The 27935-nt window shown below is 35.4% G+C and overlaps 1 protein-coding gene and 1 long non-coding RNA gene across 2 annotated transcripts in view; one reads left to right on the plus strand and one right to left on the minus strand.

The window, feature by feature from the left end:
- Positions 1–398: 398 nt before the first annotated feature.
- On the plus strand, positions 399–27810 carry LOC122358919 (lisH domain-containing protein ARMC9). The gene is given in 28 exon segments (XM_043258901.1): positions 399–545; positions 950–1035; positions 1168–1254; positions 1256–1294; positions 2132–2302; positions 2493–2647; positions 2753–2846; positions 3850–3874; positions 4870–5027; positions 5142–5240; positions 8139–8174; positions 10274–10308; positions 11187–11298; positions 11534–11626; positions 12269–12359; positions 13180–13303; positions 13485–13624; positions 13824–13900; positions 14912–14986; positions 16097–16187; positions 18008–18072; positions 18216–18314; positions 18913–19022; positions 19959–20045; positions 20047–20093; positions 21531–21639; positions 23129–23310; positions 25049–27810. Coding segments are annotated over 27 exon segments (2514 nt in total). The 5' UTR covers positions 399–545; positions 950–960; the 3' UTR covers positions 25087–27810.
- The window catches only part of LOC122358921, a 31017-nt gene continuing 15467 nt past the window's right edge, over positions 12386–27935 (minus strand). The window contains exon 3 of the long non-coding RNA XR_006252658.1: positions 12386–12518. This is a non-coding gene — a long non-coding RNA (uncharacterized LOC122358921). The remainder of the gene's footprint in view (positions 12519–27935) is intronic.

A 27935-nucleotide genomic window follows, 5' to 3' on the forward strand; every position in this document is an offset into this window, starting at 1 on the left:
TATATATATATATATATATATATATATATATATATATATATATATATATATATATATATATATATATATATAATATATATAATAATATAATATATATATATATAATTGATTAATAAAAGTCTATTGTGTTCCTAGCGTTTTTTTGTTTCAGAAGACATCAAAGACATCCATTTAATCAATTGCATTTAGGCTTATACTAATTTCACTTGCTTCCAAAAAATATATATATTTTTTTTTTTCCTTCGTAAAACTCTCACTTCAATATTTTTGACTCAAAAGAAACATCAACGTACCAAAATACAAACGAATACATTTAACCTCACTTAAAACTACAAAGATTTTACGACACATGTATCCGGCAACCGGCGCTTCCGCCGCGGTCGCTAGGAGAAAGCGTCTTCCTCATGGTTACCGTCGCAGTTAGCCAAACAGCTTCTGTTTGTCCAGCTGAAATCGTCTTCAATAGCTTATATATCTCCACGGATTTAACATAAAACACATCAGATATGTTCAGCGACGGTTGTACATGAAATATAGTTGGTGAGGTGAGTTCTGTTATCATGTTTAAACTGAAAACTAGCTATCAAGCACGCGCACGCCAGCTAACTGATATGTATTTATACGTTACATATGTGTTTACAGAGTTTATTCTTATGTAGCGCGTTTTAGCAGCGTGTATCAGCAGCTTTAGCTTATTTCTGCATAGCCAGTGTGTTTTGCTTCGAACCGAAGAAGAAAGAAGATAAAACGGCTCTCAGGTGACTTATTTGTAAAGCAAATGGTGTGTTTTGTTAGGTTTGTGTCGATTTCTTTAGGGATTGTATGCAGCCTAGCGAGCCAAAATGCTGTAAACAAGCGATATTTAGTGTTAAGTGGTCACGTCGACCTCTTTAGATCTGATATTTTTTGCTACAGTGTCCCAGTATTGAAATATTGTACTTTCTACTAGATTGTAGATCAATGAGCTCCAGAAAACCTGAAAAGATGGGTGAGGATCTGGCAAGCGAAAGTGATCTGCTATCAATGATCAACGAGGTGGGCTTGCATGCTTGATTTTATATATATATATATATATATATATATATATATATATATATATATATATATATATATATATATATATATATATATAAAACCCATAAAGTGACATTATGCAACAATTTCCAGTATCTGAAGTTTGCTGAGTTTGAAGAGACCGCGAAAGTGTTTGAAAAGGAAGTCAGACGCAAAGGAAAACCCGTCCTCAAAAGTGCAGGGACACTCACGGAGAGACTCCAAAATCATCGGCATTCACGTAAGACATTTATTCAGAAATTACATCAACTTTAAGGTCAGGATATTTTATTCTACAAACGTTTGAATTGCATGAGTTTGCTTTAATGTCATTTTAAAATTGTAAAAGCTTTTTCATTAAGTTTTAATCCATTTGATTTTTGATATGTATAATTTTTATCATAATAAATAAATATACATACATATATATATATATATATATATATATATATATATATATATATATATATATAGCAGAATCAGTGTGTTTTCAAGTGTTTTGCAGATTTTATTAAAAACATATCAACAAAAGTTTTTTGAACTTTTAAATTGTATCTATTATTATTTATTTTTTTTTCTGTGTTTTTAGCTGTAAAATGTAAAACCTTTGCACTTTTGATAAGAATGAATCATCTTCAGTTCATTACGTGTACAATTTTTATACACCGTTTACAATGTAATTATAGTTTATATATCATTTATTTAAAAAAAAAAAACGGCTTGAAAGCTGCCATTTCGTTTGAATATTTTTTTATAAATAAAGTGAAAAGCGACTAATAATGTACTTGATATTTATGAGTACGTCATATTAATACAGTTTTTATAACGCAGAGTTCCTTTCATCTTCATTGCTGTCGCTGCATCATGCCTATCATTTTTTTAAACATTTATTTTTTTAAATGATTTAATTAGTTTTATTCCTTATCAAACTTTTTATATTTTCTTATTTTTTTATAATAATAATATTACAAATAATAATTATTATTATTTCAAATGAAAAGGAACTGAAAGTTAATTAATTGCATAATAGTAATGAATGAATTAATTAAATAATTACCTTGATAATTCCCCCAAACAGGAGGATTTTCTCAGCTCTTTTACCGATGGCGACTATAAGGTGTTCTCTGAGCTGTGGGCTAAAAGCGTTCCTCCGGAGATTCGGGATTTCGATCCAGCAGCTCAGAAACTGGAGTTCTACTTACAAATTCATTTTACAATATACCCGCTGAAATCACCCGTAGGAAGTCACGTGAGTACACTTTGGTAAAAAATAAAAATTCGACATGTATTCTGTTCGACCAACAGATGTCCTCGTGAAGTAAAATACCGAGGAGAACCTCTCGCATGGCTTCAATCGGTATTTGAATGACGTGTGCGGCCTTCAGTCGAGATGCAAACGATTTCTTAGTTGAATGTAAAACGATATTTGTGAAATGCAGGATAAAGGAGAGTTTGAGAAGAGGATCGCGCATTTCAAACACTACCTGGAGACCAGAGGGGCCGCGCTGAGCCAGACCACCGAGTTCCTGCCCTTCTACGCCCTGCCGTTCGTGCCCAACCCCGCGGTCCATCCGTCCTTCCAAGAGCTCTTCCGGCTACGACACCCAAAAATCATTACCGTTGAAAGCGGGCTTCGTCGTATTGTAGCATTTCGAAAAGTAGTGTTATTCTGTATGGCTGTTGTTTTTGCTGGCTCGCAGGATTCCTGGATGCCGGAGTTGAAGGAAAGGCTGGAGAAGTTTCTCTCGGTCACTCTGAAAGCTTCGAACGCGCCGAGGCTTCTGACTTTATATGTATCCTTTTTTGTGTATGTTGTGAGGCGTTGTTTAAATAGATTTACAAACCTGTAAAACCTTTAGAAGAAATCATTTAAAAATGAATGAATATAAATAAATAAGAAATAAAATATATATATATATATATATATAATAAAAAGAGTATTACACATATATATATATATATATATATATATATATATATATATATATATATATATATATATATATATATATATATATAAAAAACACTTTTTATTATATAATAAAACAACATAAAAGATGATCACTTTAGTTGCTTTGCTCAAGTGTGTTGGCAAATAAAGTGTAAATTCGTCAATTTGAAAGAATTTCGAGAATTTGAAACGTAACAAGCACGAGGATACTTGGCTGTTTTTTTTATTTATTGCGTAACATAGTTGAGTTAATGTTTAATGTATTTATTGTGATTTACGAGTAATTATTATCTGAAGCAACAGCACTTTTTTTATGGATTTAATGACAGATTTCTTTGCACGTTAAGTTCCCAGCACGTCAGCAAGCCAATCAGAACACGCATGGTTGATGTCGGCTTAATAGTTATGTTAATATTTATACAGTCACCAAAGGTCTAAAGCTACTTCCTCTATAGGTCTCCACTCACATCATGATGACACGTTTCTATGGGTAATAATTAAACTAGATTAATCTAAGGTTTCTCTATGAAAATGTTATTGATTACATTATCGAAATATCATGGCTGTAAGGCCCGAACACTGCACCTTCCAGTTTTTGATATCAAACAATAGCAGCTGCATCATAAACTCCCCTTTACCTATTAATGGCCGAGCCTCTTTTGTAATAGAGGAAAGCCTGGGGATTAAGGTTGCGTAAAGATTAAATATCGCTAGGGCCAAAATAGCTCAACGTATTGTACATTGTTGTAAATAGTTTCCGTGTTGTGACGTGTTGCGTTTGAGGAGCGCACCGTGTTGTTTTTGGGTTGTTTGAGGGCAGGGACTCCTTAACTCCACAAAACCAGACCGAAGGTGGAAAAGGCGCCAAAGGTGATCGAAATATTTCATTATTTTCAAACGTGTTCGAATGTTTGTCCTAGGGCTGCGCGATTACGACAAAAAACATTATAGTCGATTATCGTTTCCTTGAAATCGCAGTTTGCGTTAAGTGATGTTTATACCATTGTTCGAAGCAAACGCACGCCATATTTAAAGAAGAAAGTAAGCTAAAAACAACTGAAAAACGTATCATTTTACTGTAATATTAACCCTCAAATATCAACTATGCGTCGGTTTGGTTTGTTCTTTAAATAAGAAGTAAAACTATGTATAGTATGATAATAAAACATTTATTATTATAATTGTGGCATTCATAACTGTAATTACAATTAGAAATACATTTATTTATTCATTTATAATATATATATATATATATATATATATATATATATATATATATATATATATATATATATATATATATATATATATATATAATAATCATTAAGTAATTGGTCACAAAGTAGCATGCAAAGGAAGTGACTTTAATCTCCAGTCTTTATAAATCTTGAATTTAATTAACCTTACTTTGACTAAAAATTGATTTTGTATTATTTACACATAATATATTATATAATAGTTTAATTAAGTATTTATTACATATTACTGTGGGTAACAATTAAAATAGTTTTATTTTAGTATAATAACAGATAATATAATATTGTATCATTTAATACATATTTTAAGCAAAGTATGTATAATTTTGTCACTAAATAGTTGGGATTGATTAATGTTTTATTTTGCAAACTGCCACAAAATCATTATTTTTTTTATTTAAAATTTTTTTTATCACATTTAACACATGTTGAGGAGAACCTATTTTTAGAGCGTGTTCGTTTTGCTACGTGACTGTAGGTCAAGTGCACCGTCACCCTCAGAAGAGGTTAACTTCCCATACCGTGGCGATGTGGTTCTTTTGCATCGTGCGTGTTCACCAACCCCTTATTTGACTGTGTGTGTTTTTCGTTATCGTTTTCTTCTCCTAGAAGCGATTCAACAAATGCAGCTCCATCTGACCGAGGCGGAGAGGAAGTCGTCGGTCTGCATGCGGAGATTGGCTAAGCTGCAGGCCGACCATCACAACCTCATCGGCATCACGGCCGAGCTGGTGGATTCGCTGGAGACCACCGTCCGTGGAAAGATGGCAAGCAAACCTCAGCTCACACATTGCATGCACAACTTCCGACAATGCAGATAATTAGGTGACGGGACAGGATTCCTGTAAAACGCTCAAGGGGCTACGGCGGTTGTTTTGCAGATCTCCCCGGAGTACCTGCAAGGCGTGTGCATGCGGCTCTTCAGCGGTCACCTGAGACAGAGCGCGGCTCAGAGCGTAGACTTCACCCGACCCGGCACTGTGAGTCACCGACCTCGTGCATTTCAGTGCATTGAATACAAATTTGCAAATCTTTGTTGAAATAGCTTTTCCATAATATATTCACACTCCACCCATATCCAATTTCTTTGTTATTTTGCAAATAATGAAATAAGATCTCTTTGGTTAGGCAGTGTGTACAGAAGTAATATTCGCTGTGTATTGAATTCATATATAAATATATATTACATTCAGAGATATAATAAATCTTAAAGTTTATTTTCGTACTATTAAGATTTTTTGCATTGCAACATTACATTTTAGAAAATTAAGCAGAATTTCTTTCAAACTGTCATTACCATAATGCATTAAAATCTAACTGTCATTACTGTAATGCATAGAAATTTAACTGTCATTACCGTAATGCATAGAAATTTAACTGTCATTACCGTAATGCATAGAAATTTAACTGTCATTACCGTAATGCATTGAAAGCTAACTGTCATTACCGTAATGCATTGAAATCTAACTGTCATTACAGTAATGCATTGAAATCTAACTGTCATTACAGTAATGCATTGAAATCTAACTGTCATTGCCGTAATGCATAGAAATCTAGCTGTCATTGCCGTAATGCATTGCAGCCTAACTGTCATTACCGTAACGCATTGAAATCTAACTGTCATTACCGTAATGCATTGAAATCTAACTGTCATTACCGTAACGCATTGAAATCTAACTGTCATTACCGTAACGCATTGAAATCTAACTGTCATTACCGTAATGCATAGAAATTTAACTGTCATTACCGTAATGCATTGAAAGCTAACTGTCATTACCGTAATGCATTGAAATCTGTCATTACAGTAATGCATTGAAATGTAACTGTCATTACCGTAATGCATAGAAATCTAGCTGTCATTGCCGTAATGCATTGCAGCCTAACTGTCATTACCGTAACGCATTGAAATCTAACTGTCATTACCGTAACGCATTGAAATCTAACTGTCATTACCGTAACGCATAGAAATCTAACTGTCATTACCGTAATGCATAGAAATCTAACTGTCATTACCGTAATGCATTGCAGCCTAACTGTCATTACGGTAACGCATAGAAATCTAGCTGTCATTACCGTAACGCATTGAAATCTAACTGTCATTACCGTAATGCATTGAAATGTAACTGTCATTGCCGAAATGCATAGAAATCTAGCTGTCATTACCGTAACGCATAGAAATCTAGCTGTCATTACCGTAATGCATAGAAATCTAGCTGTCATTACCGTAATGCATAGAAATCTAGCTGTCATTGCCGTAATGCATTGAAATCTAACTGTCATTATCGTAATGCATAGAAATCTAGCTGTCATTACCGTAATGCATAGAAATCTAACTGTCATTACCGTAATGCATTGAAATCTAACTGTCATTATCGTAATGCATAGAAATCTAGCTGTCATTACCGTAATGCATAGAAATCTAACTGTCATTACCGTAATGCACTGCAGCCTAACTGTCATTACCGTAACGCATTGAAATTTAACTGTCATTACCGTAATGCATAGAAATTTAACTGTCATTACCGTAATGTATTGAAATGTAACTGTCATTGCCGTAATGCATAGAAATCTACCTGTCATTGCCGTAATGCATTGAAATCTAACTGTCATTACTGTAATGCATTGAAATTTGTCATTACCGTAATGCATTAAAATGTAACTGTCGTTAAAATTAGATTTTAAAAAAGTTAGATTTTGTGCTGTCAAACAGTTAATCAGGCTTAACCACACATGTACACTAGTGTGTCTTAGTTTATCACAGCGTTTTAAAATGAAAACGATCCTTGTCTTGCCGTTTGCATCTCTGTCTACACTATACAGCTGAAAAAGCATTTCAAAATGTTTAGAGGGAAAAAAACAGATTTTTTTGAATTGCAAGTTTAAATATCACAATGATTTTTTATTCAGTGGCAGAAACGGGCTTCCATATTAATTTTTTTTCTTCCTCAGAATTACGTTAAAAAAACATGCAAAGGTGGAAATCGGCCTCTATAGATATATGACCTCGAAACTCAACCACTAAAGCAGCTGTCATTTTTGAGAGCACATAAACGTAAAAATTCTGAATCTGCTCAAGAATGTCGTGACCAATCCAAAAATTAACTTCAGTCAGAATGAAGCCTTCGGGTCCGTACGCACTGAACAAGTTTTTGCGTTCTAATGCACTGCTTTTCTGTTGTTCTGCTTTTTGTTTTTTTGCCTTAATAGTGCTAGAAAAATGTTTGACTGCATGTTCTTGCATTTAAAAAAAAAAAAAACATTATTGTCAATGTTTATTCATTACAAACACTATCAGAATCTTTAATTCTTTTAACCACATTACAATAATGCCAATGACGTTTTTAATACATTATGGTAATGACAATTAGTAGTGAAAATGTACTAAATGTCACAAATATAATGTCACAATGCAAAGATAAATCATAAGTAAGCTTTAGGTACAAAATGATTTTGCCATGTTTTTAGACCTTTTTTTAAACTAAATGTTTCTGGCGCATTTACCAAACAATCCAGTCATTTTAATCAGAATCCAGACAAGCAAGAGTTTCGCAACACTAATAAACAATCGACCCCTTTTGTGCATGAAAATGTGACTGCACCTTTGGAACTCTTTTTAATTCTATTCCTTTTATGACATGCATTTTATGCTTTGTTTTCTGTTTCCATCATGATCTAGCCCCTTAAACCCACCAAACGTTTTGATTTGTGACGTATTTCCCCACAAAAGCCTACATTTTTCACTTCCAGGTCCTACAAAGAGTCGCACAGTGGTGGGGGATAATCTATAATGTTTGCATATTTACGTGCTTTTGCTGCTGGTGTGTCCTCAATCATGTCTTCCTGTGTGTTTGTGTGTGTCTGGCCATCTGCTCATGAAGGGATATTACTCTATGAGTCCTTATGATGATGGATATGTAAGTTGTCTCTCTTCCTGCCTCCCCGGTCTTGCCTGTATAACCATGAGCCCTGCCTGTCCTTTTCCTCCTCTGTATTTCGTCCCAAAGCACTCGACCTTATCTAGTTCCCATTAGATCGTCCTAGTGTCCCGAGACATTGAGAACGCTCAGGTTTTTGTCAGACGGTCACGTACATTGTTGCTGAATCCCGAAGGAAGCGCGTAACACTGATTACTTTGTAGACTGTATACTGTATATCCCCAGAACGGACCGTATACATAAACGGCTCTTACAACAAAGACTTGTTTCGTGTCGTAAAAAAACAAAAAACAATCTTTTTAAACGATCTGTTACTTCCTGGTGTCAAATTCAAAAAAAGAAAATAGGACAGTCTACATTTACGTATCAGCGTGACAACTTTTTGTTTAGAACGGGCCAAGGTGAAGGAAGAAGGAAAAACTTATAATAAAACTTTATCATACACCGAAATTGCGTAAATCATTTGCTAATGCTGTATATAAGTCATCAAAACAAGATCTAATCGAAAAGCACCTTGTTTTATGAATGCTTGGATATTTTATAAAGATAATATAATAGTAATAATCAAATAAATGTAATTGTTATATTTTTAAACAAGACCGATGTAAAGACAAAATATATATATATATATATATATATATATATATATATATATATATATATATATATATATATATATATATATATATATATATATATATATATATATATATTTATTTTTTTTATATATATAAATGAGGTAAATGTAGTTGGATTTGGATACATCATGGGTAAATTAATTTATTTTTGTATTTTCTGAACAAATAGTGAGCACATGCTGATATGTAAATATAGGCGGTTTTGTGTGTGTGTGTGTGTGTGTATATATATATATATATATATATATATATATATACACACACACACAAACAGACGTATATAAAAAGTAAGGCATGATGTAATCAATTTATTGCATCCTTGCTGAATAAAATTACGTATTTATTTTATAAATATTAAAATAAATAAATCTCACTCGAAAACTATTAAAGACAATGCCGCGGTTTTCAAAATCGATAAGCAAGGAAAGCTGTTTTCAACATTGATGATAATAATCGGAAATGTTTCTGTATATTTACATTTTTTCCACACAAACTATCCGTTTTCTAAATGAAAATTGATAATGACATGATATAAATGGTTTATATTTGCTCAAATAAATAAATAAAATAATTATATTAATAAATAATAATAATAATAATAGTAAGTAAAAGTCAAATAAAATATATTTTATTTGTATTGTATTTTTGTTTCAATTTTTACTTTTATTAATAAAAAAGAAAATGGGTTTAATAATTGTAAAATGTAAAATGACTCTGAATCAATTTTGACATGCATGTAAACCATGTAATCCCTCTCTGGACCAGGATACACTCGTTCCGTTTAAGCCCTTGTCATTGTGAAATCCACATCCACAGACATTCTGCAAATATTCAGAGCAAACACTTCAAGATTTACCAAACTTGAGAATGCTGGTATGCATAACTCCGGCTATCCGGAACTTTTCCACAAACCAGTTTGGCATTAAACTAGCATGACTCACGCAGCCCATCAGAGAAGGATGTTTGTATTTGACGGGAAAAAGAAATTCGGCCTCACGTACGCGCACTGATATCACCGTCGCTCGCGTGATCCGCCGTCTCGTGGGTTTCAGTGTAACCCTCCCCCCCCCGAGGGACGGCTTCTAATTGCATCTTTGAGATGACGGAATTCGCCGCGCTCTTCGGCTCGGTTGGAAACGAGATCCCGCAGGTGCGGCGCTGTAATGAGCGTGGAGAATTCCTCTCACTGACCCCCTCCTCCAACCTCCCTGCTTTGAGACCACCTTATTCATTTGTTTCAGGTCAATCATCGCATGTACATGCACCTAACCCCAGTGTACTGCATGCGCTCGCAACCACTGTAGAACGCATGCCAGTCAATTACTGAATACTCACAGGCTGTAGAAAAACAGCTAAAAGTTCACTAACACACACACACGTTTATTTTTATTAGTCAATTATCAACATATTGAAATAACTTTTTTTTTTTCCCATTTCCAGGCATCCTCAATGCTGCGGGCATCAGTCGCACCTCAGTAAGTTTCTACACTGTGCGAGAAACAATGTTTACAGTGTCTTATTTTTATACCTGTTAATATAAAAAAAAATAATAATAATAAATAAATATATATATATATATATATATATATATATATATATATATATATATATATATATATATATATATATATATATATATCTTTAAAGAAATCTAATAAATAAATAAATTATTTATTAGATTTATTTAGTGTTTTTAAAGATTTAATAAATATTTTAAATATTAAATAAATAACTAGTAATAATATTACTTTATTTTATTTATACAATAAATACATTTATTTATTTATTAGATTTATTTAGTGTTTTTTAAAGATGTAATAAATATTTTAAATATTAAATAAATAACTAGTAATAATATTACTTTATTTTATTTATACAATAAATACATCTATTTATTTATTAGATTTATTTAGTGTTTTTAAAGATTTAATAAATATTTTAAATATTAAATAAATAACTAGTGATAATATTACTTTATTTTATTTATACATTAAATCAAATAAATGTATTTATTGTTTTTAAAAGATTTAATATATTTTTAAATATTATAAAATAATAAATAATAATTATACTACTTATAATTTATAATCCAGTATTCATTGTAGCTCAAATGGTTTTTAGAAACCAGAGAAAAAAACTTCTTTTTTTCCTTTTTGTAAACATATGAAATATCTTAAGTTAGCATGCAATCTTCGTAATCTTGTACTTGTCAGATCAAAAGTAATTCTATAAATGCAATCAGACCAGATTATGAAAACATGTGGTGTCCCCAGAGATGGAAAGTTTCCCATCAATAACTTGAAGAGCCAGATCTGTTTTGCTGATTCATCATCCTTTTATTTCCTGCTCTCAGGAGGCCCAAAGATGTGCCATTGCTGCCTTCGCTTGACTACGAGAAGCTGAAAAAAGACCTAGTTAATGGATCAGATCGACTGAAGGCTCTGGTGCTCCAAGCTTTGCGCTGGGTAACTCAAAGTTATCGTTAAAAACACTGAACTAAAAAAATCAAGAATCACTGGTAATATTGTTCAAAAATACGTGGTCATCTGCATGGTCAAAATTCAGTTTTGATTCCACTAAAATTAAGAATTACTTTGTTGTTCTCTCCGTCAAAGAGCTTTATCTCTCAGCTATTTTCTGCCCTTTAAAATAAACGCATTGGTTTTCACTTCACATCCCAATTGTCTTGTAATTTCACAGAGGTTAACCAGATCTCTACACGGTGAGCAAAGGGACACGGTTTTACAAGCCTTCATCAGCAATGATCTTCTGGAGCGCTACAGTTCCAAACAGGTGTGTTAAATGCTGTCACAGTTCGAAAATACTATTTAAAGTAGCTTTATATTAAAATCTTGGTATATCGAGGCCCTGAAAAAACCTTGCGTAACATGGTATTTAGCTATCGCTTAGATGCAGTACACGGCAATCTTTACAATTATGCAAAGCTTTCGATTTTGTTATGCTTATCGATGCTTAAAAAAATGTGGAGACATCATGCTGTGGACTGGGCAGAATAAATAAATATATATGGACCCAATATATTCAGATGTTGACGCATTTTTTGTTAAAAAACTAACTAAAAAACGTCAAGTAATTAGGGCTGTCGATGACCTACTTCATTGTTACGACGTGTTTACCAACAGTCTGTCACGAGTATTTAGGTTTAGGCTGAATGCAGATGGTCACGTTTCAGCAGATAACATCTTGACTCATAATTTAGCAAGTTTCTCGGGGCAATCGAGTCAACTTACGTGCTTTTAGCTCAACTTTCAGTCTTTGTTCAGGATAAATGACAGTGTCTCGGGTTACTAAAATCCAGATCGCCAGACAAAACGGTCCTTTTCACATTAAAGAACAACTAATTGAACCAAAAGCCGTATGAAAAGCAAGAAGAAAACAAAAACCGACGCCTGACTGGTTTTGTTTGCTTTGCAGAAAACTGTTCTCTGTCTGATGAAATCCAAAAATGAGATTGTCAGACAGTACATGGCACGACTCATCAATGCCTTTGCCTCTTTATGTGATGGTAAGCGAAAATGATTGTTCGCCAAAATGTCTTCGCTTCAAGCAGGCCCATCTTGTTTTATTACCTTAAACCAGTTTGTGTCAGAGAGTGTAAAAAAAATCCATCCTAAATCCATCCCACTGATCGTAAACGCACATTTCTCCGATGCTGTAGGTGGCGCTGCAATGTGCAAAAAAAGCAATTGGTAACAAGCTAGAATTTTACTTTGACAAAAAAGCTAGTTTTTAAACTTAAGGTGTGGTCACGTTTATCGTTGTGCAACTATGTGCTGGAAGAAAAATTCTGAACCAGCATGTACATTTATATTTCTACATGGTTAATATTTATGTATTCATTTGACATACCTACTTTTCTGAACTTAAGTTGCCGTCACATTTGCCATCGTGTTGTAAATTTCTACAGGCTAAATCTGGGCACGCAAACTTCCAGGTTTTGCATAAAAAACACACTCCTGACCTTGAATCTATTGAGGCAGTGTGGATTCAAGACAATCTGAAATACCCCCTAAGGGGGATGTATATTTCTCCACAACTTCATATTGTTTACACAGATTTGTCGCGCCGGTCACCATGTTGATGTCACTATTGACATCATTTGAGTAGAAAAATTGCTGAAATTCTGCTAATGTGATCACACCTCTTTTCCCATTTTGCAGATGTTGGCCAGTATTGGTGGTATTGGCATTTGTCCGAACTGATTCATTGGTTTTGAGCAAAATTGAGTTTGTTTCTAGACTTTTCCCGATCTACGCTTTCATTGTATAAACAAACGCATTTACTTCTGAAGCATGTTTATTGTCCTCTCACTGTTGCCCACCCAGGACGCATGTACCTTTCTCAGATACCCTCATTACTGAGGTTTCTGCTTGATTCTCTGAAGACCGAAGAGAAAGAGTCTGTAACACGAGAAAACGTACTTGCAGCTCTGCAGAAACTCAGCCTAAGGTATGCCTTTTGTTAATAAATGGGAATAAACACTGACTGTAATCGAGTTGTATCAGCTGCCCCAACAGAATTGTAATGTACTAAACGATATATCAAATAACTAACAAACTTGGGTGCATAAGCTCATTTTTGAGCTCATAACCTCAACAACGTCTGGTGTTTGTATGTTTTCTGTGTGCAGGCGAGCACAGCAGTCTGCTATGATCAGAGACGGTCTGATTGGCTGGTTGGTCAAAGAGCTCCATGACTCCGACTGCCTGTCCGACTACACGCTCGAATACGCCATCTCCCTCCTCATGAACCTCTGCCTGCGCACTCAAGGTAACAGATACACCAACACAACGATCCATTAATCAATCACTAACGGCATAATAAATAAATAAAGGTCCATTTGAACAACTGTATTTCATCAGCCATTATTTTCAGTGGTTTGCACTCTTCTAGATTTGATTTCCTCAAGTAAATAGAGGCATGTACTTCAAGTAGCTCAGCGTTCACTGTGGAAAGTCTCATGTTTCAGGAAAGAAGACATGCGCAGAGGAGGCTAAGCATGTCCTGAAAGTCTTGACGGAGCTCCTGGGACATGAGAACCATGAGGTAAATCAGTAACTACTCAAGCGCTAAATCCACAAACAAGGTGTGTTATTTGAGTTTGTTCACCACTTTCCTGATACCAAAAGGCGTAAATTAGCCATTACGTCAGACGATTCTCAAATAAAAACGCTTTTGTCATCTATGGATTTTAAAAGTTTGCCTTGAAGAGCCCCCCTTTTTTGTTTGAAATGGAGAATCAAGCCTGCACTGTTATACTCCGCAAGTAATTTGCTTAGTGCCCCAAAACAATGTAAAAATAATAAAGTTAGAAGAGCAGATAATGCTTAACATGATCAAAACACTTATCCACAATAAAAGGCCAGACAACATACTCTGTCTTAGTAGTATTAAGATGAAGAAGATTGCTTGCAAGATAGATTTTAATCTCACTGCGGCCTTTTGGATCATCTCTGCATAGATTTATATATATATATATATATATATATATATATATATATATATATATATATATATATATATATATATATATATATATAAAACTTAATGGGCATATATACAACTAAAATAAAATAGGTCCAAGTACAGAACCCTGTGGCACACCACTGTGTAATTTAGGTAATGTATAGCACAAATTCACAAAAAAGACCTTTCCTTTAAATATGACTTAAACCAATCTGAAGTGGTAGGCTCAATACTAACAACATCTTTCAAAAGCCACATTAAAACACAATGCCAAATCAGCTTCACAGTAACGAGCTAAACAAGAACTGTGTTGTTGCTGGAAACTTTGTTTTAAAGCACACATTCAAGTTCAATTTTAAAGCTGCTCTACAAAAAGAGTCGGTCTAGTTTAATGGTTATTTAATTCAGTTCAAGACCTCTTGTGACATTAGTCAACTATGAAATAAAGTGCCATAATTTCATACAAAGCTTTTCTAACTCTGTTTAGTTCAGAATGATTTTAAGAACTTTGGCTTGCAGTGGATGAAAGGGTCTAAGAATCTAAAGTTTCAAATGCTGACTGCATGTTTGTGTTCATGTGTGCAAATATAGATTCGGTACTATGTGAATGGAGCATTATACAGCATCCTGTCAGTGCCAGAGATACGAGAGGAAGCCAGACAGATGGTATGTGTTTAATCACGGTTCAGTTAAAAGTTACGTATGTATATGTGTATATATGCATATATATGAATATAACTCTCATTAGAGTGTTGGTATAGTATTAGTAGACAGGTTGGGTAAGGGTTAGAATAAGTTGACATGTACTTGTAACGTTATTTATAGTCAGCAGAGTATCTTTTGGGAGACTATCACAATAAAGAGTTAGCAGATAATAATCAGAGAGCCTACTAATAGTCTACTGAGAGTTTGTTGACACGTAAGTTCCTTATCGTCAACAGAATGTTCAGAAGTGTTACCAAAAAAAATCGTTTAATAGTTTCCCAGAGGAAACATCAAACTACCCATAATCCTTAAGTAAAATCAGAAAAGTCACTGTCAAACAAAAACTACACCCTTCTCATATAAACCTACTATATATTTATGTGTAATAATACACTACTGTTCAGAGGTTTGGGATGAGTTTTTTTTTTTTTTTAAGTAATACTTTTATTTAGAATGGAAGCACAAGTGACAGTAAAGACATTTCTGTAAACTGTGTATTTCAAAGGCAGATGTGGCTCTGTTTGGGGGTTTCAGTCCAGTAATTTAGATAAGTGTCTTTTTTGTGTTTCAAATTTGGTTGGCCCAAATTTTGTGGCTGAATATTCCTGTGCCCTGATTCTTACAGAACTCAGCATGCAGGGTTTCAATCCCATTTTTGTCCCATTTTTTTTTAAATTCATGATTTTGGAGAGGGCCCCCACACTTCACTTTCTCACTTTGCTTATAAGTTTATTCAAAGCCAAATGTAGCTTGCCAGTTGCACTTCTTGTTAGCCAGAGTTTGTGGCATATTTCATTTTGATCATACCAAGGGTCTCTTTCCCGGGGTCTTTATATATTCAGGTAAAGAAGAAATAATCACAGAAATAAACTACTTTTTTAATATGTTTACAAAGAAAATGGCTCTTAAATTGTAGTAATGTTTTACGTTATTACTCTTTTTATTTGATCAGTGTAGTCTTGGTGAACAAAACATTGAAAAAAAACCTCCTTTGAATATACTTGTGTATATATACAATTTTGTGCTCCATAACTACAATCATCAATGTGAATATTTTGTTTTTGCATTTAGAGTATGGAGGAGATCTTACGCTGTTACAGTAAAGAAGAAAATCCTGAACTCAACAGGCAGATTGAATTCATCATCAAACAGCTTAATTCAGGTAATAAAAAGCAGTAAAAAATTAAACAGAAGTCATAAATGTGTCACTCTATAGAAAACATGCAACATCCTTGTGACTTCTTTTTTCAGTAAAATGAAATTGAAAGAAAACCAGGTAATCAGGTTAAACATTAATGGAAAACCCCCATAAAAGTATCATAAACTTGCTAACTGTGACCATTTGGACTTTTTTTGTAAGGCTTTTATTATAGTTGTATGAGATATATATATATATATATATATATATATATATATATATATATATATATATATATATATATATGTATAAAGCCTACTACCAATTAAGCATATTAGGTGATGTGCATCTCAGTAATGAGAAGGGGTGTGGTCTAATGACATCAACACCCTATATCAGGTGTTCATAATTATTAGGCAACTTCCTTTCCTTTGGCAAAATGGGTCAAAAAAAGGACTTGACAGGCTTGCAGAGGGATGCAGCACTCTTAAAATTGCCAAGCTTCTGAAGCGTGCTCATCGAACAATCAAGCGTTTCATTCAAAATAGTCAACAGGGTCGCAAGAAGCGTGTGGAAAAACCAAGGCGCAAAATAACTCCCCGTGAACTGAGAAAAGTCAAGCGTGCAGCTGCCAAGATGCCACTTGCCACCAGTTTTGCCGTATTTCAGAGCTGCAACATCACTGGAGTGCCCAAAAGCACGAGGTGTGCAATACTCAGAGACATGGCCAAGGTAAGAAAGGCTGAAAAACGACCACCACTGAACAAGACACACAAGCTGAAACGTCAAGACTGGGCCAAGAAATATCTCAAGACTGATTTTTCTAAGGTTTTATGGACTGATGAAATGAGAGTGAGTCTTGATGGGCCCGTGGCTGGATCGGTAAAGGGCAGAGAGCTCCAGTCCGACTCAGATGCCAGAGGTGGAGTGCTGGTTTGGGCTGGTATCATCAAAGATGAGCTTGGGGGGCCATTTCGGGTTGAGGATGGAGTCAAGCTCAACTCCCAGTCCTACTGCCAGTTTCTGGAAGACACCTTCTTCAAGCAGTGGTACAGGAAGAAGTCTGCATCCTTCAAGAAAAACATGATTTTCATGCAGGACAATGCTCCATCACACGCGTCCAAGTACTCCACAGCATGGCTGACAAGAAAGGGTCTAAAAGAAGAAAAACTAATGGCTTGGCCTCCTTGTTCACCTGATCTGAACCCCATAGAGAACCTGTGGTCCATCATGAAATGAGAGATTTACAAGGAGGGAAAACGGCACACCTCTCTGAACAGTGTCTGGGAGGCTGTGGTTGATGGTGAACAGATCAAAACACTGACAGAATCCACGGATGGCAGGCTTTTGAGTGTCCTTGCAAAGAAAGGTGGCTATATTGGTCACGGATTTGTTTTGGTTTTATTTTTGAATGTCAGAAGTGTATATTTGTGAATGTTGAGATGTTATATTGGTTTCACTGGTGAAAATAAATAATTGAAATGGGTATATTTGTTTTTTTAAGTTGCCTAATAATTATGCACAGTAATAGCCACCTGCACCTACAGATATCCTCCTAAAATAGCTAAAACTAAAAACTACTTCCAAAAATATTCAGCTTTGATATTGAGTTTTTTGGGTTCATTGAGAACATGGTTGTTGTTGTTGTTCAATAATAAAATTAATCCTCAAAAATACTACTTGCCTAATAATTCTGCACTGTGTGTGTGTGTATGTATATATATATATATATATTTTTTTTAAACCATTCAAGTATACTGGATATTCTTCAAAAATTTGTCTTTCTCATATTTGTCATATTTTACTGATTCTTTTGTATTTATTTCCAATTCTGCCATATGCAGCGGACATCCCTGAACACGAACCAGAGTCGGATGATGAAGAGGATGATGACGACGACGATGACGAGGTAACTCGCTTTGTCTTCTGATTTCACATAAACTGTGTGAAGTGCCTATCGCTGTGATTTGCGTTTTATAGGCAGTTTGATTGTAAACCAAATGAGTTGTAAACCAAGTCTTTGATGATAAAATTCTTTGATCTTGTTAACAGGAAGATGTCATGGAAGCAGACCTAGATAAAGAGGAAGTTCTGCAACCTCAGCCGAAAGAGCTCAGTGGAGAATCTCTGCTGACAACAGAGTATCTCGGGTTAAAAATTTACTCTACAGTGTGTGTATATATGTGTGTATGTATATACGCGTGTATGTATGCACGTGTGTGTATATATGTGTGTGTATATATATATATATATATATATATATATATATATATATATATATATATATATATATATATATAATGACGAAGGGAATCAGAAAATGATCCAGTACATGATATAGGTTGTAAATGGTGTAATATGATGTAAAACGTGTAAATGAAAAATGTCAATTTTAATTTGCTCACCCTCAGGCCATCCAAATGTAGCTGACTTTGCTTCATTAGAATGGTAAAGAAGATTTTTAGTTAAAACGGTGGTCTTTGGTGATTTATAAATGCAAGTCAACATTTTGCGGATTATTTTTACTTGTGAAGTGAAACTATCTGTGCTAGAAAATGAACATTATCGCCATTATTTGCTTTAATTTCAGAACCTCAGACAAATTGGGGAAGTCAGATTCTTTTCCTCTAAATAATCGTTTTGGTTAACTGGTTCGTAGTTTAATGAATTCTTTCTGAACCGTTGGCATTGAGGAACTATTAGGCCTATATATTGTGATATATATTTACGATCAGATGATGCTTCGTAGATAATGACCAACATGGTGAAGATGAAGAGAAGATCGTACGCTCCATCATCTCGCAGCATAGACGAGCCCCTCCAGCGCCCCGTTACACCCAGTTCCCACAAGAACACCATGTAAGATCCCATTTCTGAATACCTTGTTCACATTAAGAGGAATATCTTGTGTTACATTACTTGATTATCATAGGAAGGGTTTGTAGATTCACTCCAAATCAAGATCCATAAGGAATTTATTAAGTCTTTTTGATCATGCATCTTTGATTTTAAAGCCATCTGGAATAATTTAAGATCTTCCTCTTATGGAGTTTGCTCGTACCTGGATATGGTTCATGTGCAGTTGTCGTGTTGCAGGTGTACTAATTTGATTCCTTGTTGTTATAGTAACCACTAATTTTTTATTGTTTTTGTTAATTGAGGTGCTGTCATTGGATGCATCTTAATTTGAGATAACAAGCTACTATAAGATACTGTCAACACAGTGACTCTCGCCCACAGCCAGCGTGCAAATGTGTCTATATTCATCTTTGTCTTTGTCATCAACTCTTGCAAGAAGTCAATAGTTCTGCCCTGAAGTCAAATAATGTTAAAGCGCAAGCAGGATATGCAAGACTCCGTCCATACTTATATATATCCTCATTGTTTTTTAGTGAAAGTATGGAAGAGTGATGGGAACGACTTCAGACAATTGGTTGCGTGACTTTCACTGTTCACTTTTAACCTTGGTGCTTTGAATGAGAGAACATTGTAAATACGCCCTTGATTGGGTGAGAACGTATTTGAGATATGTAATATATACAAATATAATAATTCATAACAAACTACCATTTCCAAAGGACTTGGGGCAGACAAATCTGGATGGGTGTCATTTAAGCTTGTGGAAATGGCTAAAAAAATGATCCATGAATTTGTATGTCATTTTTTTTTTTTTTCTAATCAGAGGAATCGTCGTCATTTTGCCATCACTGATATTGTTTCTGAATTTCCTAGCTTTGCATATGCTGGAAAAGACATTGTACATTGGTACATGTGTTTGTGTGTTTGTCTCTGCAGAGCTGGTGGTGATGGAGTCTACGCTGTTAACCGACAGAGAAGTGATGATAGCCCCACCCATTCTCGCTTTAGTTCCCGCCCACCTACTTTTTGGCAGCCGCCCGAGCACTGCGGAATCCATCCACCAAACATTAGGCAAGTGTGACAAATATTTAAATATGTACTTCAACATGTCGGACTTTGCTTTCACATTGAAAAGTTAGGCTTTTTAACATTTAATTTTACCCCCTGTCCAGTACCCATTTTTATTAAATACTCCATATTTTTTCTGAAATGATTCAATTTCCGAGGACTTTAGCCTGGACCGTGCTTTCATGGTTTCGCTTCCGTTCCAAATACGCAGCCTGATGAAATCACTTTGATGTGGTTTTCAGTGCCTGCAGGCGAGGGTTTGTCTGAGAACGCTACCATGCAAGCGCAATATCAGACAAAGCCTTATATGAAGTGCGGTAACATTTCAGAACTGTTTTCCTTTGAAACACAGGTAATCATTTGCCTATGTGCATATGTTGTTTGCTTGCCTCAAGGTTTTTTTTTTTAAATTAGTATCGGATGCCCTGCTGTGAAAACTTGGTACATGTAAACAGTTTACAGCTGTTATTTAGGTGATTGAAAAGAGTAAACGATTAATAAAAATAGCACATAAAATGTGCACGTATAGTTGAGCCGGACTGTTGATATAATTATTAGAATTTTTGCGAATTTAGGGGAAAATTATATATTTGTTGCTACCTTTGATAATGTGAGTATTTTAATTAATTTTGTAAACAGAGTTGAAAGTTATTTTTACGTTATTTTATGCTATAAAACAGTCAGCTCTGTTTAATGACTTTGGTAACAGCTGAATCTTTGATGTTTTAGTAACAGGGCTAAATATGTCATCGTTTTAATGACTTTGATAACAGGGCTTAACAGGGCTTTGATAACAGGATTGAATGTATTATGTTTTCATAACTTTGGTAAAGGCTGAACATTTGATTTGTTTAAATGTCTTTGGTAGCAGCTAAAAGTGCGATCATTTTACTGACTTGGGCAACAGGGTTGAAAGAAATTGTGTTAATGACCGATAAAGGCTTTAAGGACTTTGGTAACGGGGATTAATATTTATTAATATATATTAAATGGCTTTTGTAACGGTTGAACTCTGCTAATGCAGTCAGTGCAGAAAGTGCATATGTGGGATCAGCTTGTTTTTGGTTTTCCTTTTTAAAATTCACCAGACAAGAATTTGTAAGCTATTTATAGATTGCGCAATAAAATGGATGGTTCAGGTTCTACTGATTTGGTCTGATCGGGTGAGCCATGTTCAAAGCTAACGAAAAACAATGACATTCCTCTTTTTGCAGAATTTGTCCTAGCAATTATATTGTTTTATCATTTCTCTCTCAGTGACTTTCTCTTATACCATGCGTTCTTATTCAGTTTCCTTATGAACACTAATCTCTTCTAGACCACTTTGCATTTCCTTGTGAAGGTGAACTGCTCTGAGGTCCTTCACTGTGACACGTGAGTGTTAATGATGTCAGCCGTGTGTGAGGGGTGTGTGACGTCTTTTGGTCTTTCTCCAATCAGTAACCGATTCGGAATGCTGGCGTTCCTCTGTGGAATCGGGGCTCACAGGCTCCCCAGAAAGACGCGTACCTCCACCAGGCCCAAACAACACCAACGGTCACTCGTACAGGTGCGTTTGCTGTCCGTTCCGTGTATTTCCGCGTATCTCGGGACCTGTGTCACGTTACCAAGAGGTCCGGGATCCGGGTGCGACATTCCGTGCTCTCTGTGGCAAGGCACATCTAAAATGTAAAGGTCTCCAGGATCCAGTGTTATCAAGCGTGTCACAGGCTGTAACTTGGCTCTGCGAGGTAGCAAGCTTGGAGAGAGACCAGAGGAATTTGGGGGTGGGAGCGAGGCATCGTACCTTGAGTCAGCAATGCCACAGGACAGCCTTTATCATGAGAACCGCTAAACAATGGGCTGATTCAGATCCCTTCCTTTCCAAATCCCTGTTCAACCTGACTCCTGAAAAGCCGTGGATGTAATAACCCTGTGAACATGCATGCGTTACATGCTCTTGCATAAAGCTATCGTTTTAACCTCATTTAGCTACATATAATGTCTTATTTTGCAAGGCCTGAAATATGTAAATATAACACCTCAAACTTGCATAAGGGACCATTAAAACTGAATATCCTTTTGCATTTCCATTGTTTAATATACATTTTATCTTATGCAGTCTTTTGCAGTTTATTGCAGCAGGGGTTTTTTTCATTCCGCTGCCCTGCATTTATTATTTTTTTAAAGCAAATACGCATTTTGTGTGAACGACCATGCTTGCTAAATATCATTTCGTAATTTTTTTTTTTTTTTTTACATGTTTTTGCATCTCAGTGTCAGAATGCACTTCGTAATTCAGTGTACTTACGTGTTGCATTCTCAGCATTTCCACAAGGGGCACTATAGCACATTTAATTTATAAACGCATCGATATGGCACATAAGACAACAAATCCACAAATGCTTAGCATTTCACACCAAAACGTAAGAATAATTTGAGTTTAATAGTTTCGAAAATTATAAATACTTCAACTGTAAACATCGCATGGAAATTAACAAAGTATATTTTTCGTCTCATTCTTTGAAAACGTTTCCACCCACTTTAGAGTAGTGGAAATAGTTAAACTTTTTCCCTAAGTTTTCAAGTTATCATTTAGTTTCATGCTAAGCTAAAACTCTATTTCTGTATCCGTAGCTACAATTTCTACAAACAAGAAAAGAGTCTTTAAAAAGAAGTTACAGTAAAATGTCTAAAAATCCTTTAACTAGATATATTTCTTTGAGAAGCAGATGCAAATGAATTCAAATGAGTCTGCTAGCCACTCTAAGCATTGGGGCGAAGGCAAATTTTGAATGTAAAAGTTTTCAAGTTATCATTTAGTTTCATGCTAAGCTAAAACTCTATTTCTGTATCCGTAGCTACAATTTCTACAAACAAGAAAAGAGCCTTAAAAGCCCCGTTCTTTATAAGAGTTACATTAAAAAGATGGATACATTTCTTTGAGAAGCAGATGCAAATGAATTCAAATGAGTCTGCTAGCCACTCTAAGCATTGGGGCGAAGGCAAATTTTGAATGCAAACTTGAAGTAGCACTCTTTCGTTCTTTCCTTTTCTAGTGGCCAGAACGTGGGCTTTGCAAGCCGGCCTAAGATTCCTCGCACCCCTGACAGTGACGCAGGCAGTGCTGGCAGGTCTCGTCTGCCCCCGCTGGCCCCCCAGTTCTCCAACAGCGAGCCCCAGCAGAGCGGAAGCAGACCCGGCTCGTCGGGGGGCTCCGGCGGGCGGCCCAGCCAACAGAGTGAGTAGCTCACAAACAAAAAAAATCACCTTATCTATGGGATCGTATGCCAATCCCACCCATGTTTGAAGACTATCCTTGCGAAATTTAAATCTGATGGTTCATTGACATTTTGTATGTGCGCACACGCCTTTGTTATATACTTTTATTCTCATGCGTACCTAACGCTATGTGTCATTGTGCGCTCTTTTATGTGACCCCGGAGCAGAAACCAGTCATGAGTAGCAAGTATAGCCAACGATACATTGCACGGGTCAAAATTTGTCTTTTGTGCCAAAAAACATTAGCATATTAAGGAAAGATCACGTTCTGTGAAGGTATTTTGTCAATTTCCTGCTGTAAATATATCAAAACGTAATGTGCCTTACTAAGAGCTTCGTTTGGCAAACTTTTGATTTTTTTTGCACCCCAGATTCCAGACTTTCAAAGAGTTGCATCTTGACCAAATATATAATATTATCGTTTGCGGGTCTTAAATATGATCTTAAAAATCGTGCAGCCATTTTACTGTGGTTAAGGACTGCTGTTAATGGTTCAGCTTCAGATTACTCTAAATCCTTAACAGCTGTGTTAATGATTCTTTTGGTACTAAAATGCATTTCTGACACTCGGATAGCTAGAATGAGCACAAAATAACAATAAATAAAATCGCATTAGTAAACAGAATAATATAAAATAAAGTACTTTTTAAACGCAAAAATAATAATAAATTCCACAAAATAAATGCAATCCAGTTATAGGCCATAATAATTAATACGTCATTAACAAGCTAAACAATTAAAACACATGCAGTAACATTTCATGAAACGCTACAATAATAATATGCTTAATTTGCGTTGCAATCAGACAACAAGGTACAATGCAGGGTTGCCAAGTCTACCTAACAAAACCAGCCCTACTGGTATTCAAAACTAGCCTAATCACATTCCTGGGAAAATAGCTATGTAAACCTCCTTCCAAGGAAGGGGTATTTAGCTTCAACCTGTGGATGAAAAAAAAATCTGACTGTGGCAATGGAATAATAGTAGCCCAGTTCTAAAGTATAAAGAGAATTTGGCAACACTGTTGAAATGCATCCACTTGATTTATTAATTTCATTATTTCACGAATCAGACTACACTGGTTTTTCTGTTTACTTTTGATTACGGAGCAAGCGTGTATATAAACACACACGCACACACAAATAAATGAAATTAATTTGAAAAATTAAAAGAAAAAGAAAAAAAAAATATATATATATATAGAATTTTTTTTTTTTTTTTTTACACACTTTTTTACACACATTTCAATTTAATTTGTCAATCTCTGCCTGTCAATCTTTCTCTCTCTCTTTTGAGTTATTGTTTGTGGCTCATGTTCTTTCTAAAAAAGCGTTGCTCCTTGTACTTGAGTCTGATTTCAATATAAATCACATTTGCACAATGAAAAGAACCGGTTTAATGGAAATCTCTCGTGTCAAGTTGACCGGTGTTCCCAGAGCATTGGATTGTACACAGAAAAGCTTGGGTTACACGGGTTAAGCTCAGATTGTTTAACAATTAATTGATGACTTGAATGAAATAATAGAGCGAAGTGGGTTTAAAGAGTCAATGGAAATAATATGTCTGGGGGGAAAAAAAGAAAGACTATTGTAAATGCAAATATGAAGATGTTTGACTTGAGATAAAGGAACACTTTAATGTCTCTTTATTTGTTGACTCTCTCATTCAGTCGTTTGTTCTTGTTTTTATTGGAACAGATGGCAAGCAGTATGAAGAACAGCTGCAGGACAGCTGAGTGTGGCGTGACGTCAAATCATAGTGTGTCTTGGAGATTCCAACATTTCATTTCAATTGGCTGATGTACTTGCATTATTTGGGCTATAATAAGTTATTAATGATCGTTTAATTCTAATCGGATTTGGGTTCGTAACATAATTTCAATTTAGCAAACGTTTCATCCAATGTGACTTGCAAATGAGGAACATAAATGTGTTCTCCTCTGGATGTAGAGTAGATATTCCCGAAAATCTAGCTTGTACTAATTCTCATTGGTCTTCTGGGTGGTTACTAGGGAAGGTGTTTCTATTGTCGGTTGCTAGGTGGTTGTTACGTAATGATCATTAGGATGTTTTGGGCAGTTGCTCGAGTGTTTTGGCTTCATCTTGGTTGTTGCTGTGGTGTTGTAGGTGGTCTGCTGCATTGATTGGGTGGTTGCTATGTTGTTCTGGATTGTTATAATGTTTCGGGTTGTTGCTAGGGTGTTTTTAGATCGGTTGCTAATCCGTTCGGGGCGATTGAAAGGGTATTTTGGATGGCTGGAGGGGTATTTAGTTTATTTTTTTCCTGGTTGTTGCTAATGCATTCTGGGTGGTTGTTAGGGTGTCCTGGGAGATAGTTTTGAGTGGTTACTGGGTTTGTTGCTAGGGTTTTCTGGGTGGTTAAGAAGTGCTGCCGATTGATGTGGCGTTCTGGGTTGTTGCTACAGTGTTTCAGGTGGTTGCTATGGTCTTCTGGATTAATGCTGGGTTTGGAGTGCTTTCTATGGTGTTCTGGATTCATTTTAAGGTGTTAGGCGTTCAAGGTGTTCATTCAGGGTGATTGTTAAGGCGTTCTGGAGTACATGGAGTGCGTTTAGTTTGTCGGTAATGTGTTCTGGATAGATATGGTGGTCTGATTCTCATTACGTTGTTGCTGCAGAGTTTTCAGGTGGTAGGTAGTGAGTGATTGGTTGAAGTTTTGAGTTAGTTTCTAGGTGGCTGATTGGACATTCCCAGTGATTGATATGGTGTTGGTGTAGGGTAATGTAAGGTGTAAAGTGGTTGGTAACTTAGAGCATTCTTAATGCTTACCTGGGTGTCTTGGGTTATAGTGTTTGGTTGGGTTTTCAAGGTAATTCTGGCTTGTTGCTAAGTTACTCAGAGTGGTTGCTAGAATGTTACAGCTGGTTGCCATTGCATGGCTGTTTGGTCGCTAAGATTAAAACATTAATTTCAGCTTGACATTTACAATGTCAACATTTACTGTATTCAATGACAGTCGATATTACAATCTGACAAAATAAAGGCAGAGTGTACATTCATCCACTGATTTATTTTATCACATTTCCTGATTATGTTCTTTGTTTGTCTTCATTCTGCGCACTCTCTTCATTCACATTCACATTTCTTTCTCAAGGTCTCTGATAATGATTTTTTTTTTTTATCAGTCTGTCTGTCTGTCTTTCTGCCCTTTCGGTCTCATAAATCAGATGGAATAAGTCTTGCCTGTGTTGCATTTAGTGTTACTTCTTCCTGCTGAACTTTACAGATGCATTACTGGAAAATCAATTTTCCTCTCTAATGCACATGGGCAAGGCTCCATATTATGTTTACTTCCTGTTAAGTGCTCCATCTTTTCTAGCTCACTAATCGTTACAAACAGGAAAGTGTGTCTGTTCAGACCACAATCTAATCAGTCAAGACCACTGAAAAATAGGTTATTTTAGCTCAGAATACGTCATTATTCAACGTGAGATCATTGATATCGCCAAATATGTGAAAAATAGGCATGGATTATATCTCGACTTAAAATAAATAGCATGAAATGATCAAAAGTTAAGTGCAATAAATTGCATATATTAATATGAATAAAAAAAGACATCATATTAGTGCTGTAAAACCATTAATCATGATTAAAGACATCAAAAATAAGTTTGTGTTTATATAATGTCAACTGTGTATATTTGTGTATATGTACATAATGTAAACAAACTTTATACATTTAAATAGCATTTTTGATAAGTCTGATGTCAAAAATGCGTGTTTGTTTACATGAATCATGCAAATTATATTTTCAAAAACAAAAAAAAATAGTTTGCATCCCATGCCTCATTATCTTCCTCTTTTTCAGTTTAAACTGGAATTCACAATCTGCTTTTGTGAGCGGGAAACCACGCCTACTCGGATTTAATTGGCCATCTCAATCATTTTGACATGCTGTCAGACCCCTGAGGCAGATCGGCTTAAAATGTCAACTAGTATACAACAAACAGAGCGCTGCGTAACGTACAGTAGTTCAGAAATGTCAAATATTGTGGCTACGGCGCTTACAGCACATAGTAGCACTTTTTCGGTTAAAATCGTCTAGCTGTGAAATTATTTAAAATGTTGTTTGTTATTTCTGATTAGCGACGGATATCGTCTAAGTTCAAGCGCGACTGCCGCTTTAAATTCTCAAGCGCGCGATAGCAGGATTGATTCTGATTGGCTGTCAATATCTATCGTTCATCTGCTGAAAAAAACGTTTTGAAAATGGTTCCAACAATATCGTTTCTCTCTGCCTTTATCGTTATTGTTGGAATGATTTTTAGAGCTGTATCTTTATCGTTATGTCAAGGGGGCTTTATTTTTAATCATTTATTTTAGACGCAACTCAATTCTCCCCTACGCCCTACTTAGGGATAAATGGGTTAACCACTAATTAGAGTGACTCGACCAGTTCTAAATATGCTGAGCATGTTTATAATATCCCGTACCTTCTTTTCACCTTCCAGGCAGCCAATCGCATAGAAAGTGAAAAAAAAAGAAGCTTTCAGCAAGAGAAGCCTATCGCCAGAGGAGTATCCAACTTCCTGTAACAGCATCCAAGTTTCTTATCGCGGTCAAG

This window comes from Puntigrus tetrazona, chromosome 15 (genome assembly GCF_018831695.1).
Source record: "Puntigrus tetrazona isolate hp1 chromosome 15, ASM1883169v1, whole genome shotgun sequence".
In the NCBI taxonomy this organism is placed as follows: Eukaryota; Metazoa; Chordata; class Actinopteri; order Cypriniformes; family Cyprinidae; genus Puntigrus; species Puntigrus tetrazona.